The sequence below is a fragment of the Lutra lutra genome, chromosome 7 (assembly GCF_902655055.1).
Source record: "Lutra lutra chromosome 7, mLutLut1.2, whole genome shotgun sequence".
NCBI lineage: Eukaryota > Metazoa > Chordata > Mammalia > Carnivora > Mustelidae > Lutra > Lutra lutra.
The window spans coordinates 8,712,003-8,730,089 of NC_062284.1; the positions used below are offsets into that span (position 1 = coordinate 8,712,003).

Consider the following 18,087-nt stretch of genomic DNA (forward strand, 5'->3'; position numbering starts at 1 on the left):
GATACTAACAGCAAGCGGAGGAAGGTCTGTGACCGCGGAGACAGCCCTTCTGCAGGCCTGGCTGGGGCGGCCCAGCCTCGGAGACACAGGACCATTCTCCTCTCTGGGTTTCTCACTCACTTTCACTAGGGTTTTAGTAAACAGTGACCTTCAGTACAAATCCAAAAGCACACACCACACACACACCATCTGTGAAAAGTACATAAACTTAAGAAAATATGACCTCTCAACTCTCTACTTCTATGCTGCATATTCAAAGCATCTGCTCATGGAAGTACTTACTGTACTTTAATGTAAGAAAGATCTTACCATGCTAAGGGTAAATATGCCAGATAACCGCTAGTCGAGGGAACCTAGTCTCCGAAAACACTAGCAGCAGCTTCCGGGATCGGTCTCATCTGCCACACCTGTCCCCCAGACGTGCTCGGGGGAGGCCTTCTGCTCCAACCCGGCAGGGCCTCTGCCCCTTTCTTTTGGATGCTGTTCACTCTGCACTCACTCTGCTCTACAAATCCCAAAGGCCCAGGGTTCCTCCAACATCTGGAACCCTCCCAGGCAGCAAGGGCCTGGACCTGCTAATTCCCCCCTGCCTCATCCACTGAGAGCCCGAAGCTAGGATGAACTGTTTGTCCTTTTGTAACGGTTCCTTTCATCCTGAATTTCTCTTCAAGCCTGTCTCCTCCGTAATGATTACAGGGGCAATTTCTCAGACAACTTCACTGTTCGCTGTCGCACTGAAAAGGTCAGAGAGTGACTTTGCTCTTGGAGCTCTGCCAGCATTTTGGCTCTGAGGTGTGAAGTGAGTTTCCTCTCTTGGGAGCACCGAGAGGAGGCACCGGCCCCCTCGATTCTCCAGACAGCAAGCAAAGATGCACGAGGGAAGCTGGCCTACCACTGAGCTGAAAATATATTTATCAAGAAAATAAGGCGAAATGTTTCCAGGAAAATATCTTAAAAAAAAAAAAAATTTCTTTTGAAAATAAATCAAGCCAAATTAATCCTTCAAGGAGACTCCCTGGAGCCCAGACCCCAGGAAGGAGTAAAAGTAATCAATAAATTGTCCTGATCATCTCTAGGTCCAGGACTTTTAGCCCGACCATCAGGGGATACAGCCTCAAGAGCCCCAGAGCCACACTTTTATTTCTTGGGTTTCTAAAATAAGCCTGGGGATGCCTGGGTGGCAGTCAGTTAGCCATCTGCCTTCCATCTGCCTTCGGTTCGGGGCATGGCCCCGGGGTCCTGGGATCGAGTCCCGCATCGGGCTCCCTGCTCAGCAGGCGCCCGCTTCTCTCTCTGCCTGCTGCTCCCCCTGGTTGTGCTCTCTCTCTCTTTGTCAAATAAATAACATCTTAAGATAAAATAAAATAAAATACTGAAGCGATAATCCTACACAGTGGAAAGAAAGTCTTTCAGTGCAGGAACACCTCTGGTGAGTGGCAGCCACCGCACCAGAAACTAGCCAAAGCACAGCTAAATACTCCTGTGATCTGAAAGCGGCCTCGTCTCTGGGAGGGGGAAAGCCGGTGAGATAACGGGAGCTCTCCTGGAGGGAGGCTTGAGGTGCTGGCTCATTTGCTAAGTAAGTTTCCTGCCCTAAAGCAAGGCATCCCATTTTTGGTTCAAAGGGAGTTAAGTAGTTTTATTACTGATTTACAGGCATGGTTAATTGCAATTTGGAGGGTAGGTGGTGTTTATATTGTGCTGGATTTTTTTCTCTCTCAGAAACACAGCAGTGGCATATATTCATATGACATACGTACACACACACACACACACACACACACACATTACCCTGCCAAGGAAGCAGTTTATTCTGTAGCCCAGGATCTGTAGCCCATGGTCCGAGACTCTGTTCCCAGCAAGACGGCCCAGCCACGCCATCGCAGCTCTGCACCAGGACCTGTGGGCTCTGAATCCTCTCTCTGCCCTGCCTTCCCGCCAGAGTATGTGAAAGGCCCACCACACAAAGGTTTCCACTGGGTTAGGAAGGGAAAATAAAATTCACTGTGAGCAGGAAGAGGGTAATACACTTATTTGTGCTCAACCTAGTGTGAGTTACTTTAACAGCTACGCTAGCGTCTCATGTGAGGACACGAAACTGGCAGGAGGGAAAGTTCTGGTTCAGAGTGGAACTGGAGCACCTCTTCAAATGGCTGTGTTAGGACATCCGTTGTGTGTTTGGACTCTGGAATCAGAATAACAAAATCAGAAACTAACGGGGCACCACCATCGAACCTCCCTGAGCCTCCACTTACCTCATCTGTAAAATGGATGACTTCAACCATCATTACAAAAGATACCAAGCTGCTGCACAGTGCATACAAAGACGACTTTCAGTGTACTAGCAAGGTAGGCTGCCACTAGCCTTCCATGACTCGGCAGTAAAGGATAAGGATGGTAGCACAGGCAGGGCACCAGGCTTTGTCACATTTTAGCTGTGTAACCTCAACTTAGTCCCAGGATTGGCTACACAATTTGCAGGACCCACTGCAACATGAAAATGCAGGGCCCCTTGTGGAAAACCTTTTTAAGAACTGAAACAAGGTGCCCGGCCCTTCTTCTAAGCATGGGACCTGGGCCACTGTGCATTTGGCACACCTACGAAGAATGGCTCTCATCCGTCCTCTCTTGTGGAGCAGAGCCCTGGTTTCAGCTTGATGACCACCACTTGCAAGTCTATTGTGCCCCAAGGAGAATGAACAGCATTCATGGCACCATCATCTGGGCCCTCCCCACTCCTATGCGGGATATTCCCGTTTTTTATAAAAGAAGAGAACACAAGCAGGGAGAGGGAGAAGCAGACTCCCTGCTAAATGGGAAGCCAGGCACAGGACTCGATGATCCCAAGACCCCGAGATCATGACCTGAGTCGAAGGCAGATGCTTCACCACTGAGCCACCCAGGTGCCCCTAGATACCTCTGAAGATGAACAACAGCTGGACCTACCAGCACTTTTTTTTTTTTTTAAAGATTTATCTACCCATTTGAGAGAGAGAGAAGCAGGGAGTAGGGAAGAGGGAGAGAGAGAATCCCCAACTTGGATCCCCTGCTGAGCAGAGCCCAATGCAGGACTCGATCCCAGGACCCTGAGACCACGATCTGAGCCGAAACCAAGAGGCAGATGCTCAACCAGCTGAGCCATCCCAATGCCCCTTGGCACACGTTTAAGAGCAGAAACTATAGAGACACAGAGGAGAATGCACTTAGGATTACTAATCTTACGCAGCAGACAGAAACCAGCCTCCTCTGACTCCTAGAAGGGTGTGCTGAGATGTCTTTTCTTTCATTAACGGATCTATGTCAGAGTGACAAATTATTTAGGGATCTTCACCACGTGGCAAGTCCTCTCCTTAACATGGGAAAGGATCTCTCTAGTTCTGACACCAGCATGTGCACCAGGGTCAGCGTACCCGAAAATGCCAAAGCGGAGGCAGCTCCACGCCATGACCCCACGCTGGGTTCTCTCCTGGCTCTGGCTCAGAAACTGACACTGAGGAACACAGGGTGCCCCAGACCCGCCGTCTCACACCAACACCGTCCAGCAAAGGCTGCGCCGGAAGGACTGCTGTCGCTAACGTCCAAAAACTACTCATGTGCGAGCAGAGGGCTCCGCGGCTGTTACAGAAATTGCTCTTAAATTCGTAAAACAGGTAAGAGAATTTTTGGAAAATCCCTGACTACTCATTAAAGCATTTTAGGGCCGCATTAATTCAGGTGGGATCATGAGTTGTTGATTACCCAGGCTGTTAAGCAGCGATTGTCAGATGCTGATGGGATGCGAGAAATTACATTCCGGATCCACCCAACAGTCACCTGAAGGCCGTTAGCACGTCAGCGGGTAAGGCTGCATCTCCTGGGGATAAACCAGCTGGAGTTTTTACTCCCCCGTCTTTTCTTCCATCACGCAAATGTTTCTGTATTCCAAAGCAGTCCTCATTCTGATAGGTTTTTCTTGCCTACCTAAGGTCTAAGATATGCCAGAGGCCACCTTTTAAAGCTAATTGGTTACTGGGAGGTCACACTGGCACACAGGGCTGGAACATTTCAGGGCCGCGCGCGTGTGTGTGTGTGTGCGCACGCATGCGTGCACCTGCCCTTGCGCTGGTTTGGTTGGACAGTTCAAGCCACGATGGGGCTTCTTCAGCCAGGGCTCCAAACTCAACTTCCTTCCTTGCCAGCCCTTGTCTGGCCTTGGAAGCGGTATAATAGCAGTGAGTTATGGGCAGAAGAGGGCCTGGCTGGAAAATGTGATGCCAGTACCTCTCCCTGACAGTTTGCAATCAATTTTTTTCTCCCTTTAACAATAGCACAACGTTAATATTTAGCCTTCCTGTTGTCCCAAGAGTGGCGAGTGCATTTCTATAAGACAGACCAGTCCCTAGCCCTTTATGAAGCCTCTGATCCCAACAGGACAGGGAGCATCCAAGGCTGTGAGGACACCCCATAACCGCCACATCTTCAAAGAGGGTTATCTTTTACTCACGGAACTGCTCCAGGTGGTCAGCGCTATTGGACTCGGGCATGGCCGTGATGGTCACCAGTGGACATGAATTCCCTCCCAGCGTCTGGCAGAGAATGTCCTGGCGGAAGTAGACTTGCTTGGGGTTCACACTTCTTTCCAGGGTGTCAAGGTGAGTCTGGAGCAGAGATGAAACAGAAGCGATTATGGTTCATGAAATATTTTTGACCATTAACGACAGAAAACAGCAACAGAGTTTATAATCATCTATCTCCCTTCGGTTAGACATCCTTTTGCTCATCTGGTGTGCCCAATATTAGGCATTAAGTGATTAACAAGGGGGCTGTTCCTACTGGCTAGACGTTCAGGGAGGCTGAACAGGAAACGTAGTTTTCACACCTGTCTGCACAATAGAATATCTGTTTTCGAGTCACGCTGAAAGCAAGAGGGCAAGGCATACAGCGTGCTTCCCAGTATGGAGAGAATGTGGCCACGAAGACAGGACACTTGGGAACATGAGACAGAAAACTTCAGAAGCGTGGGGTACTTTAGAACCAAGAGATATAAAGAGTGTTGTGAGCACATCCAAGGACAGTACAAACCATCGATCCACGTGGAATACTGGGTGAGGAGAACAATGAGCTGGTAGTGATTCATTTCCTTCCTCTACCTTCCCATTCACACACTCATTTAAAACAAAGAAAGCTATAGAAATGGGCTAGCCATTGAAACTAAGAGCTCAACAATCTTTAAGACCTCTGACTATATTTTCACTTGTTCAAACAGTGGGATTGATCAGGAAGAGGTTAGGAGATTTCCTCCCACCCACATTGCACACTCTGAGCACAGCGACATAGTAACCTCAGTAAGCAGAGGGAGAAGCTGCCCCCTCTTGCCCAAGAATGTCACTGTACAAAACGTATCCTTCCAGCTGAAGAGCTGACGTTTTCACCATAATCGAGAAGTTATGAGAGCCAAGGGGTAACTGTCCACCTTGTTTTTTTGACAAATGACAAGCCTGTTAGGTAAATGAAACAAACATGAATCCTATGAAAATATATATAAAATATTCATAAAATGTGTTGTGAAAAGGGAAGCAGTGCCCTCAAAAAGTAAATGATGTGCTTGTGTAAAAAGGACTTACTTTGGAAGTGGCAAGCAAACTAACAGCTCCCCCAAAGATCCACACCCTAATCTTCTGAACCTGTAAATAGTTTACCCTCCATGGCAAAAGGGACTTTGCATATATATTTAGGATAAAGGTCTACTTGAAATGGGGAGGTTATACCACATCATTCAGCTGGGACCAATCTAATTACAAGTGCTGAAAAGCAGAGAACTTGTACTATCTGCAGAAAACCAGAGATGGCAGCATGAGAAGGACTAGGCCACCATTGCTGGCTTAGAAGATGGGGGAAGCAAGCCAAAAGCCATGGAACATGGTGTCCTCTAAAAGCTGGAAAGGGCAAGGAAATGAATTCTTCTCCAATAGCCTCTAGAAGGAACGTGGCCCCAAAACCTTGACTTTGCCCCAGTGAGTCCCATGTCGAACTTCTAAAGAGCTAAAAAACAAAACAAAACAAATGCTTATTGTTTGAGCAACTAAGTTTTGATAATTTGTTACAGCTGCAACAAAAAATCAATTCACAAAAAAACAAGAAAAAGAATTTTCTAAACTAAGTAAAAATCCTAGCATTTGGGTAAATGTAAACTAAGACTTACTTGTACTCTATTAAAATACCTGAGTTGCAAGGAGAAAGAAAAAGTCCCAAGGAAGGAGATTACCAGATGCCTCTGTGTAACCTTTCTACAAGCCTCGGGGATATCTGAAGATCTGATCCTGAGTCATATACTCTTTGCATGTGAGATCCCAAATCATCTACCCCAACATAGCCTTCTGACACTATTATTCCCTGTCTGCCTCAACACAACTACTGGTTTAGGAAACTCTTGCCTGGGAAAATATAAATCACAGATAAATTTATTGTTCATTCCACGAACATCTCATCAGAAAGCAACAACTGACTCGTTGATCCAAGACCCTTACAGCCCCTCTCCTCAAAATTCTTGCCTTACTGTGTCCCCCAATCTTAAATCACTGCATCATGATCTTTACCCAATGCTAATCAAGCCCCCACATTAAAAAAAAAAACCTTCATCGGACTTTCTGCTCAGCAGGGAGCCTGCTTCCTCCTCTCTCTCTGCCTGCCTCTCTGCCTACTTGTGATTTCTCTCTGTCAAATAAATAAATAAAATCTTTAAAAAAAAAAAAAACCTCTTAAACAAGACTTTAAAGACATAATAAACAGCCCCCCTTCTCCCTTCCCCTTTTGAGGTGTTGCCAAGACTCTGTTACGTTCTTCCTTGCAAGTATATTGGTTTCCTCTTGCTACTATAACAAATTACCATAAATTTAGTGGGCAGAGGTAACACAAATTAATTACCTTATGGTCCTGGAGGTCCAAAGTCCAAAATGGGCCTTACTTGGCAAAAGTCAAGGTGTTGGGAGAACTACACTCTCCCTGGAGGCTCTAGAGGGTAATTCATTCCCTTGCCTTTACCAGCATCTAGAGGTCACACAGGTGCCTTACCTCATGGTGCCTTCTTCCATCTCCAACCCCAGCAATCCCATCGTTCCCACCTCTGCTTCCACGCTCACATCTCCTCCTCTGACCCTGACTCTTCTGCCTCATTCTTTCGTGTCTAAGGACCCTTGTGATGACACTGGACCCAACCTGATAATTTAAAGACAATCTCCCCATCTCGATCACATCTGCAAAATCTCTTGTACCAGAGAAAGTAACATCTTCACAAGTTCCAGAAATGAAGATGTGAACGTCTTTTGGGGGGAAGGGCGTTATTCAGCCCAACACACCATGGTAAACGATAAACTCACGTCTGTCTTAGAAACAGGTTGCTCTGGTGATATTTCTGGGATGAGCATTTGACACAATACTAAGTAATGGAACTGGAAGGAGCCAATCTATCCCAGATTCAAGAGGAGAATTCAGCTGAGGCCCATGTATCCAGCCAAGCCTCTGCATTCCATTCTTGGGATTGTTCATTGAGTAGTAAGCACCAGATATTGCTGAGATGCCCTGGCTGGAGACTGGGAGGTAGTCTCACACCCCTGAGAAGACAAGGTGACTAAGTACGTGTACACAAACACACATAACCAAAAGGCCTAGGAAGCTAACTAGGCATGAAAGTTGCAGAAACCCTGCGGCCGAGGGTCAGCTTCATCTCTCATGACCACACACTTCTAGAGCCTCGTCTTGTGTATTTGCCAATCTACCTAAAATCAACACCCCTACTCCTTATCGGGCAGAATGGGAGGATGCACCCTACAATTAAGATTATTTTTTAAAAAGTAGGTATGTGTGTTTCATGTGTAGGTAAACCTACACAGGTACATATATGTACACACAAAAAAATCATACTTGGGTTATACTTCCTTCTGCAACACCAGATACCAAAGGAAAAAGAGTTTTACGTTGTGTTTGAAAGGAGAAAGGACTGTTATCTGGTAAACCTATAACCAGCCAAGTGTTCGTGCATGACCACATGTGGCGTATATGCTCAAACGGGCAAGAGCTCAGAAAACATATCCTTATCTTTACTGAAAATAGTAACTTGAAGACATACTTCGTCTGCCCCCAAATAAAGCTAAAATATAATATAATAGGACAGTCCAGTTAAACAAGGTGTGAGTTTACATGACTACTGAAAGCAGGGTCACTACATAATACAAACATAAAATACAAATACACAAATATAATCTAATAATATAAGTACACAATGCAAATATAGTACAAATGTAAATATATCGAAATATAATAATGCCACTATAAAAATAATTAGGTAGGGAGAAAATAAAGATTATCAAATCTTAGTATCATCATCCAGTTTTAAAATGAAATTAAAAAGAGACGTGCAGTCACCTGTCAGAATGGTTAAAATTAACAACTAAGGAAAAAAAAGATGTTGGTGAGAATGCGGAGAAAGGGGAACTTTCTTACACCCTCGGTGGGAATGCAAACTGGTATAGCCACTCTGGAAAACAGTATGGAGGTCCTTCAAAAAGGTAAAAACAGCTACACTATAACGCAGCAGTTACACTACTAGGTATATAACCAAAGGATACAAACGTAGTCATTTGAAAGGGCACCTGCTCCCTAATGTTTATAGCAGCAACATCCACCATAGCCAAAATAGGAACAGAGCCCAAATGTCCATCGATAGATGAATGGATAAAGAAAATGTGGTGTGTTACTCAGCCATCAAAAAGAATGAAATCTTGCCATTTGCAATGACGTGGATGGAACTAGAGGGTTTTATGTTAAACAAAGTCAGTCAGTCAGAGAAAGACAAATACCATACGATTTCACTCATATGTGGCATTTAAGAAATAAAACAGATGAATGCAGAGGAAGGGAAGGAAAAATAAAATAAGACGAAAACAGGGAGGCAAACTATAACAAACTCTTTTTATTTTTAAAGATTTTATTTATTTGACAGACAGAGATCACAGTAGGCAGAGAGGAGGCAGGCAGAGAGAGAGAGGAAGGGAAGCAGGCTCCCTGCCGAGCAGAGAGCCTGATGTGGGGCTCGATCCCAGGATCCCGGGATCACAACCCAAGCTGAAGGCAGAGGCTTTAACCCACTGAGCCACCCAGATGCCCCATAACAAACTCTTAACTCTAGGAAACAAACTAAATGTTGCTGGAGGGGAAGCGGGTGGGGAGATGGGGTAACTGCGTGATGGGCATTAAACAAGAGAGCACTTGACATAATGAGCCCAGGGTGTTACATCCAACTGATGAATCACTAAAACTAATAATACACTGTATGTTAACTAACTTGAATTTAAATTTAAAAAAATTTAAGAGCGATGTGCAGGGGCACCTGGGTACAGTCTGCTAAGCACCCAACTCTTGGTTTCTGCTCTGACTGGGATCTCACAGTCATGGGCTCAGTTATGTTTGTATTGGACTCCGTGGTCAGTACAGAGTCTTCTTAAGTTTCTCTCTCCTTTTCCCTCCACCCTTCCCCACTGTGCGCTCACTTGCTCTCTCTCTCTCTCTCTCTCTCTCTCAAATCTTAAGAAAGTGATATGCGAGGGAAGAGTAAATTAAAGCAAAATATGAACTTTCTTAACTTACACAGACATAGTGACAGTGTATCATCCTTGAAAACAGAGAGGCAATATAGCGAGATGACTAAGAGGGTAGGCTCTTGCATCAAACTGCTTTGATTCAAATTTGAGCTGTGGAAGCTGGAAAAGGTATGTAAATTCTATACTTAGACTCTTTGTGACTCAGTTTTCTTATCTTTCAAAGGGATATAAAAATACCCACCTCATTCAGTGGTTGCTATAATTTAATGTGTGAAAAGTGCCTGTCATATAGGAAACACTCAGCGTTAGCTGTTATTATTGATAGAGAAATATAGGCTCAAATATGATTTTTAAGAACAAAAAGGGAAACACTAGTAGAATTATAAGCAATAAGGGGAAAAAGTGAAAGAAAATATGGTCAGCCCATGTTTCATAAGAGAGAGAGAGAGAAGGAGGGAGAACGGAAGAAGAAAAGCAGGAAGGAGGAGGGAGACAGAAAGAGGGAGGAAGGAAAGGAAGGGAGGGAGACAGAAAGAAAAGCAAAGATGCATGGAAAATGCTATAAAATCATAATGAAAGAACACTGAAAATTGTTATAACTATAAATAGATTAAACAGCCTTATTAAATGACAAAAACTTTCAGATTCATTTTTTTTAAATCCCACCGTATACTGTATATAAGAAGTACTCTGAGAGAAAGGAAAAATACATAATGCATATGAAAAGCACTCCTAAATGATCTATTTTGTTTGCCTCCACTAAAATATTTTAGGAAAGAAGTATTGAAACTTAAAGGATAAGCAAATATAAATTAAAAGCAGACCTGGCAATCGTAATATATGACAAAGTCATGTTTAAGACCAAGTACCTTAAATGGGATTTAAAAATCTTATTTTGATAAAGGGCACGATTCACGATGAACATATAAAACTCATAAATCTTCAGAATCAAATAACATAGATTGAAATATACATCGCAAAAACAGCAGAAGGGGGGAAATGATATGAGGAATAGGAGACTCTTTAAGGAAGTGTTAAATAAATCAGCTGCACAAAAATAATGATATGAGTGTTTGAACAATATTGTTTTTATGGATAAATGTCAAACTTTGTCTCTGCATGGAACATTTTTTCCCTCAAACATCCATGGAACTGTAATAAAAACTAATCATATACAGGGCTTTTTAAAAATTCCCTAAATTTTCCCCCCAAAAGTAGAGGCTGTACAAACCACATTACCTGACAATAGTTAAATGAAATTAGGCATATGTAAAAATGGCTTGAAATAGAGCAAACATCAAAACATTAGAGAACAGAAAAATGAAGCTCATGGAAGCATGAAAGCAGCTCATGGAAGAAATTCATGTATGAAAAGGAAAAATCAGTTAAATCGGTGTAATTAAAGTCCTGGTAGAAGGAGTGGGCCATCTGGTCTCCTGGGAGAGATGGTCCAGGACAAGAAAGGAAATGTCCCTTTAGGCTGTCAGCCATGTCTCATCCATCCCAGTAAAAGGGGATTCCAGAAAATTAGTTAAGAGAATAAAGACAGTCGTGAATTTGGATGAAACTCTCTGAGATCATAAACGAATTATTTTAATCGCTTTTGTCAGTTTCTGGGTGAAAGCTGCTCCCAGTATTGGTTATTACTGAAATCCAGACTTCATGGCACCTGCTTCCTGATTACTCTCAAGATTCCAGATTCCCAAACTGGGAAAGCAATATTCTTTTCTGCAGAATCTTCCCCAAATATATTCTGCAGGATGTTACAAGGGCTGGGGTGTGGACAGGGAGGTGGAGACGTGGGAAATTCACAGCCAAAGCACTGGGAACATGGTGAGTTAAAGAAAATGAAAACATTTTCATGGGCCCAGAACTTTTCAGATTCTTCAATTCACCAATAGGCACTATGAACCTAGAAGAAAAACTAGCCCACAGTGTTTCATGAATTTATACGACCACTATACTCTTTTTCTTTAAAGATCTCAGGATACAGGAATGCTACAGAATGTGCTTTGTAAAATGCAGTCTTTGCTGAACTGTTTCTATGAGGGTTTTTTTTTTTTTTTGCCATCAAAATTATTCATTTATCATTTCCTTATGGCTGCAAGGGCCCTTACGGGACCAGGGCGGGGTGGGGAGGGGGTGGCTTCTCAACAGAAGTACTGGTCATCTCTCTGTGATGTCACAAAGTTACACAGAGTCCACAGCTCTTTGGAGTCTGATGTTAAATCTAAAAAAATAATAACAAATCCAGATTTTATAAATCATATATAGGAAGCAGGTTTGGAAGCAGTGTGTCTACGACAGAAGTCATCCAACACAATTACGTATGAGAGAAAAAAGTAAAAAAAAAAAAAAAAGAGAGAGAGAGAGAGAAACCATCACTGTGAACACTGCCCTTCATAACGGCATGACAGAGATGTCCGATCACTTGTCATACCCCTGAAACTAACATCGGAACATCGTGCACCCACTCTACTCAAATAAACAAGAACAAAGATATCACCATTTCATGCCACCTAGCAGCAAATCTGGGAGCAAGCATGGTTTCAGTTTTCTTCTCCCGTGAATTCTCTGTGAAATTTTCGATTATTATTTTTTTATGATTAACACTATCACAACTCAACAGCTACCTATCATCTTTCAGACCAAGTTCATTTTCTGTACACGGTACTTGTTCGTGCAACCATCTCCCCACACGCCTCAAGGGAATCTCTGCCCCGTTCCACCTGCCACCAAATATGGAACACCTCCATCCTTAGGGCGTTATCCTGACTCCAGTCATACAGAAGACTTCCAGAAGCAAACCAGCCAGCAACTTCTGCGGGGTTTCCTTTTACAGAAATGGCTCTGCAGCATTCTCCAGAAAACGGTTTGGAGGTGAACGCTCCATCTCGGGTCCGGCAAGGCCATGTGTAATCGGGCTTTGCTGGGATCAACGAGGAGAGGAGCAGGGCTTCTCAAAGCACATGCCAACAACCAGATACAATCGTGGCTCTGTGGGAGCCACAGGGGCAAGTTTCTTTACAAAAATGGGAATGAGTTCAAGGCAATGATGGGAGCCCCAGAGGTAGGAGCAAATCCTACCTCTCCCTGAAAGATGCCGGAATGACAAGGTAGGCCACAGCGTCCTGGGCTCCTCTCCACAGGAGCCTTCTGCCCCCTTCTTCCCTAACAGCTGCTCTCTTAAAACTTCCAGAAAAGGTTTCACTTGACCACAGCAGGTTACCTCCACCGATGGCTACTGATAAAATGAGAAGCACCCGCGCTCAAAATCACTCATTTTTCATTGTTAGCCCTTAAACTACTCTGCTCTCTGTCCCCCTAATGCAGAAGAAAGCTCACTCCTAAGGAGATGGCCGATTTTATTCATATACAGACTAGTCCTCACTTGTCACTTAAATATACTTGTTGGAGACTGGAAGGCGTCTCATCACAAGGCAAGAACAAATACCATAGGTAAGCTAAACAGAAGCCACAGAGTGTCCCGCCCGGGGCTCTATCAGGCTTTCTTGGACCGCCTGTCTGCCAGTACCACTGTCCCTACATTAAACGGACTTAATTTTTTTTTTTAAGATTTTATTTATTTATTTGACAGAGATCACAAGTAGGCAGAGAGGCAGGCAGAGAGAGAGGGGGAAGCAGGCTCCCTGCTGAGCAGAGAGCCCGATGTGGGGCTCGATCCCAGGACCCTGAGATCATGACCTGAGCCGAAGGCAGCGGCTTAACCCACTGAGCCACCCAGGCGCTCCCTAAACGGACTTAATTTAAGAAGTGTCTGGTCACAGATTTGCCAACTGGAAAGAAAAGATGATGTTAATGTCCTTTCTCCATTAAAAATAAATGAAGTCATATCACTGATGATTTAGAAAAGAGACTTTAAAAATTATTTTAATCAACATCCCTAAGACAGCCATCAGTAGCCTTTGTATTTATTTCCTAGTGGTCCTATATTTGGTTTTTTTTTTACAGAGTTTTAGTTTTATTGTGATTTACAGAATGGTTATCTACCCATCAGCCCAATGGAGAAAATGATTACACATCATTATAAAAAAGAGAATAAATGCTCTGATGCCTACCATCTAGTATCACTCACTACACGCACACGCTTGGCCAACGCTTTCCACGTAGCAAGTCATTTACCCTTCATAACAACGCGTGTGGTAATTGCTTTTATATGCTGAGCCCTTCTAAAAGACTGTGCAGATGACGTTCTAATTTTCTCTTTTCTTTCCTTCTCCCACTCTCTCTTTCCCTACACTATACTCCATTTTGTCTCTAAAGATAATAGTGGGAACACCTGCCACCATACATACATATATATGTCCACTGAAAAATCCTGCTCCAACTTTCAAAGCCTTAAGCTCTGCCAACATATGGACCCTACTTATGATCACTTTTCTTAACTCCTGCCAACTTGTACTGTTTTAAGTGCCCAGTGAGATCCTACCTTCCTGCCCTCTAAAATGCCCATCAGAAACTCTCTTGGGGCCCCATTTTCAACCAACACTACTGGCTACCTTGGGACAATCTACAACATAATCCAAATACTTTAATGAGTATTGCTAACACTTGAACCATCATTGCAATTACTGACAGCTTGATATGGATGGTTAAAATAGAATTCCATTTGCTTGCTTCCTAACTATAATAATATTATATTTCTTTCTTTTTGCTTTATTTTAATACTATAATTTGGACAATTATCTCACAGAGTTCCTGGCAAGCATCTGGAAGACATTAGTTGGAAAGGACCAAATGCTAATTCTCATATTATAAGAGAATAATAAAAATTTTTTTAAGTTGCAAAATTGTATTCATGTTGAAAAACATCCAATACGCATGTCCTCCACTTCAAAAATGTTGTGATTAGGGGCACCTGGATGGCTCAGTGTAACCCAGCTTCTGCCTTCAGCTCAGGTCATGATCTCGGGGTCCTGGGATCGAGCCCCACATCGGGCTCTCTGCTCACAGGGAGTCTGCTTCCCCCTCTGTTTCTCTCTGCCTGCCTCTCTGCCTATCTGTGATCTCTGTCTGTCAAATAAATAAATAAAATCTTTAAAAAAAAATGTTGTGATTATTAAACATAATCCACATTAGAGGAGATTTACAAATTATAAACTCCACATAGAAATGTATTCTCCATCCCCTCAGCATCAACCCCAAGTAACATGCAGTTAATTCTGCCCTCGGGGTATCATTCACATTTAATTTATCACTGATCTGCTGGAAGGAAAACTGTTTCTCCTTAGGACATGTCCAAAAATAAAAATGGGTAGTGTGCACTATGGAATGTACTCCTTGTGCGCAGGATGGGAGGAAGAGATTTTGAAGAGAAGACTTAGAGTTCATTACAGTCTTAAACCTGGAGAGAACAAAGACCGTGTGTTACTGGAAATGTAAAACCCAAAACTGATCATATATCATTTTTCACCTTCAAGTAACAAATGCCTTTCTTACTCTGCTCTGTTCATTTAAGAGAAACGAAAACATATCCTTTCTCCCTTGTCTCTTCTTCATTAACTCTCTTCAAACTTCCCCAGTGGGAAGAGGTTCCAGTCAACGGGCTAAGGAACAAGCCAGTGAGCTCCGATTCTGACAAGATCTCTCTTCCTCTCGTGGAGACCGAGGAACTAGGAGGGGAGGGGGCTCTTCTTTTCTTGTGTTCTTGTCCCCCCTCAAGACAAAATCATCCCCCCACTGACTCTACTGGTTCCCAAGCTATTTGTTGATTGTAAATTCCAGACCCTGTGGTCTGACAAGAGCACAATAGGTAAGTGGATCCCAGAGGCTTAAGGTGTGACGGACAGTAGCTCCTCCAACTGGAGCCCACTGCTGTAGGTCCACGCAGCCACCGAGCTGGGCGTGTTGTACAACCTCTGATGGTGGGGTCAAGTCATCACCCCATGGTTTCATCCGTAACACTGAGAGCCATGGACGTGGTTCATCTGGATAGTGCTGTTCCCCTAACACGGTCCCATTTTTTTTTTTAATTTGTTATTTAAATTCAATTTAGTTCACATATAGCCTACTATTAGTTTCAGGGGTAGAGTTTAGTGATTCCTCAGTTAATGTAATGCAAATGTAAATGTAAATGAGCACCCAGAGCTCATTCCATCAAGGGCCCTCCTTAATGCCCATCATCCAGTTACCCTATCCACCTGACCCATCTCCTCCAGCCCCCCTCAGTGTGTTTCCTACAGTTAAGTCTATATAATGGAATATTACTTGGCCATCAAAAAGAATGCAATCTTGCCACTTGCGACGATGTAGATGGAGCTACAGGGTATTATGCTTAGTGAAATAAGCCAAGTCAGAGAAGGACAAATACCATATGATTTCATTCAAATGTGGAATTTAAGAAACAAAATAGATGAGTGTAGGGGAAAGCAAGGAAAAATAAGATAAAAACAGAGAGGGAACCAAACAGGGTCCCATTTGAACCCTAAGATGGTCTAATGGGTTCTTGCGAGGTAGGTGCCTGCAAGTTGATTCAAAATCTGAAACCTTTTCAGGCAGAGCCTGACTGCATGTGGCTTCTTCCCTTAAGTTCTAGACTTTGAAACAGCAGGCACCTCAGCAGAACCTGTCAGAGCTTCTGGGGGTAAGAACTGCATTGTGTTTGAGGAACAACATGATCCTGCTGAACCACATTCCAGGCACTCAGTGTTACAGATAAAAACCATGGGTTGATGACTTGAACAAACCATCAGACATTATACAATCACATAACTTGATACTACATGTACCTCTAAAGGTAAACTACTGTTACAGTAGCTACTGTCCATCAGAGGAGGCAAGGACACTGATCTTGATCCCAGAGCAGAACTTTGCTGAATTTCTTCTACACTTTTTCTACAGAACAGCAGAAAGGGACAGGACTAGCCATCAAAGGCTGGGGTTCCATTCCCTGCTTGGCCACTAGCTAGGTGCAAGGTGTCTAGGCCTCAGTGTTCGCAACTGCAAATGTTAAGGGTGAATCAGATGATTTCCCAAACCCCTTTCAAGCTCTAAAGTTGTATATTAACTGCCACTGAGAATCACATCAGTGTCTAGATATTCCAACAAGGGCAAAGAACAGGGTCTAGGACGCCCGGATCCTTCCCCCAACAGAAAAGGCAAAACATACACACCCAGAGGAGTCCCCTTCCCCAATCGACTTTCTACATATGGCGCTTCTCAGGCAAGACAATAAAAGCAGCTGTTGAAGGTGATCATGAATCTCGCCTGCTCTACGTCCCCAGAGGCGAAAAGCACGTTTGATAATAAACATAGCTTGTTACGGCATCACCTGTGACGCACATTTGGATTAACTTTTGGAGATCTCTGAGTGTGAAACACAAATAATACTAGTTGTCTATCTTTTGCAATCTGGGAAAACAATAAAAAAAAATATCTCTTTAGGCCAGACAACATATGGGGCGCAGGGCGGAGACACTCTCCTGAAGCAGTTAGCCAAGTGGTGTCAGATAGGCCTTCTCGATGGAGGAAAACGTTCACGTATACCTGTACACTCCTTTTGAAGGCAAGGGACGTTCTTGGTTATTATCTTTTCCCACTCCTTATCACAGACTTACAATGAGAACGCTCGTCCTTCAGGCTAAGTGACAGATACACTCACACACACACACAGCACATATTACTACAAATATGCTAATAACATTCTGCATTAACACAGAGGATGAGAGTGCTTTACAGAAGATACTTCTAGCTCATTAATCCTTGGGATTGCCATGAAATAGCTGGGGGGTAGGGGGAGGGAGAGTTGGCCAACTTTTCCCAAAGACAGGCAACTGCACGGTTTAAGCAGTTTTCTCAGATCCATCCAGTAAGGCTTCTTCAGGGGCCGGATGGACCCAACCCAGGAATGCTAACTTTGGGTTTGAACTCCACACCCCTCTTGTAGCCAGAATGAGGCCCTCATCTGCAGTGACTCTGTGTTGGCTTCTTCCACGCCTCTTGCTTACCCTGGATTCCTCTAGCACCTCCTGTCCAAGGCCATGGGAACCACCACCAAGAAAAGCTGAAGGGGCTGCTTGCTCACGGGCTCAGGCGCTTTCCTCCAGCTTCTTCTCCACGTGTTTACCTTCTGCTTCACTCCTCTCAGTGGAGCGATGGGCTTCAAATCTGCCTCTTGGCTGACCTTATGGTTTTTGCCCCCATTTCTTTCTTCCCTTTTTTTTTTTAACCCCCATTTCGACTAGATCATCTCACTCCAATCTCATGACTTCATGTTTCAACTTGAGGGTTTCTTAAAGACAGAGCCCCTACAACACGGGCCCACCTCCTCATATACTCGACCTGCCAATGTAGAACCCTTGGTGCTCCTTGGGGCCTCAGAACATCCCTGTCATGACCCCAGCCTCCCACTCAGCCCACAGAAGAAGGTGGCCCCCACGGAAAGTCACCAGATCAGTGACAGCAAAGCCTGGCTCCCTTAGGAAGGCAACTCTAGTTTCCCACCAGGATGCCAGGGCCTCCTAACTAAATATTTTCAGGGAAACCCCAACGA

The 18,087-nt window shown here is 43.9% G+C and overlaps 1 protein-coding gene across 6 annotated transcripts in view; it reads right to left on the reverse strand.

The window, feature by feature from the left end:
* AGBL1 (AGBL carboxypeptidase 1) overlaps window positions 1–18,087 on the reverse strand; it is a 733,956-nt gene that overhangs the window by 545,127 nt on the left and 170,742 nt on the right. For all 6 annotated transcript variants that reach the window (XM_047736649.1, XM_047736650.1, XM_047736647.1 and 3 more), the window contains one exon: window positions 4,484–4,637. In XM_047736649.1, coding sequence (XP_047592605.1) covers window positions 4,484–4,637 — 154 coding nt within the window. The remainder of the gene's footprint in view (window positions 1–4,483; window positions 4,638–18,087) is intronic.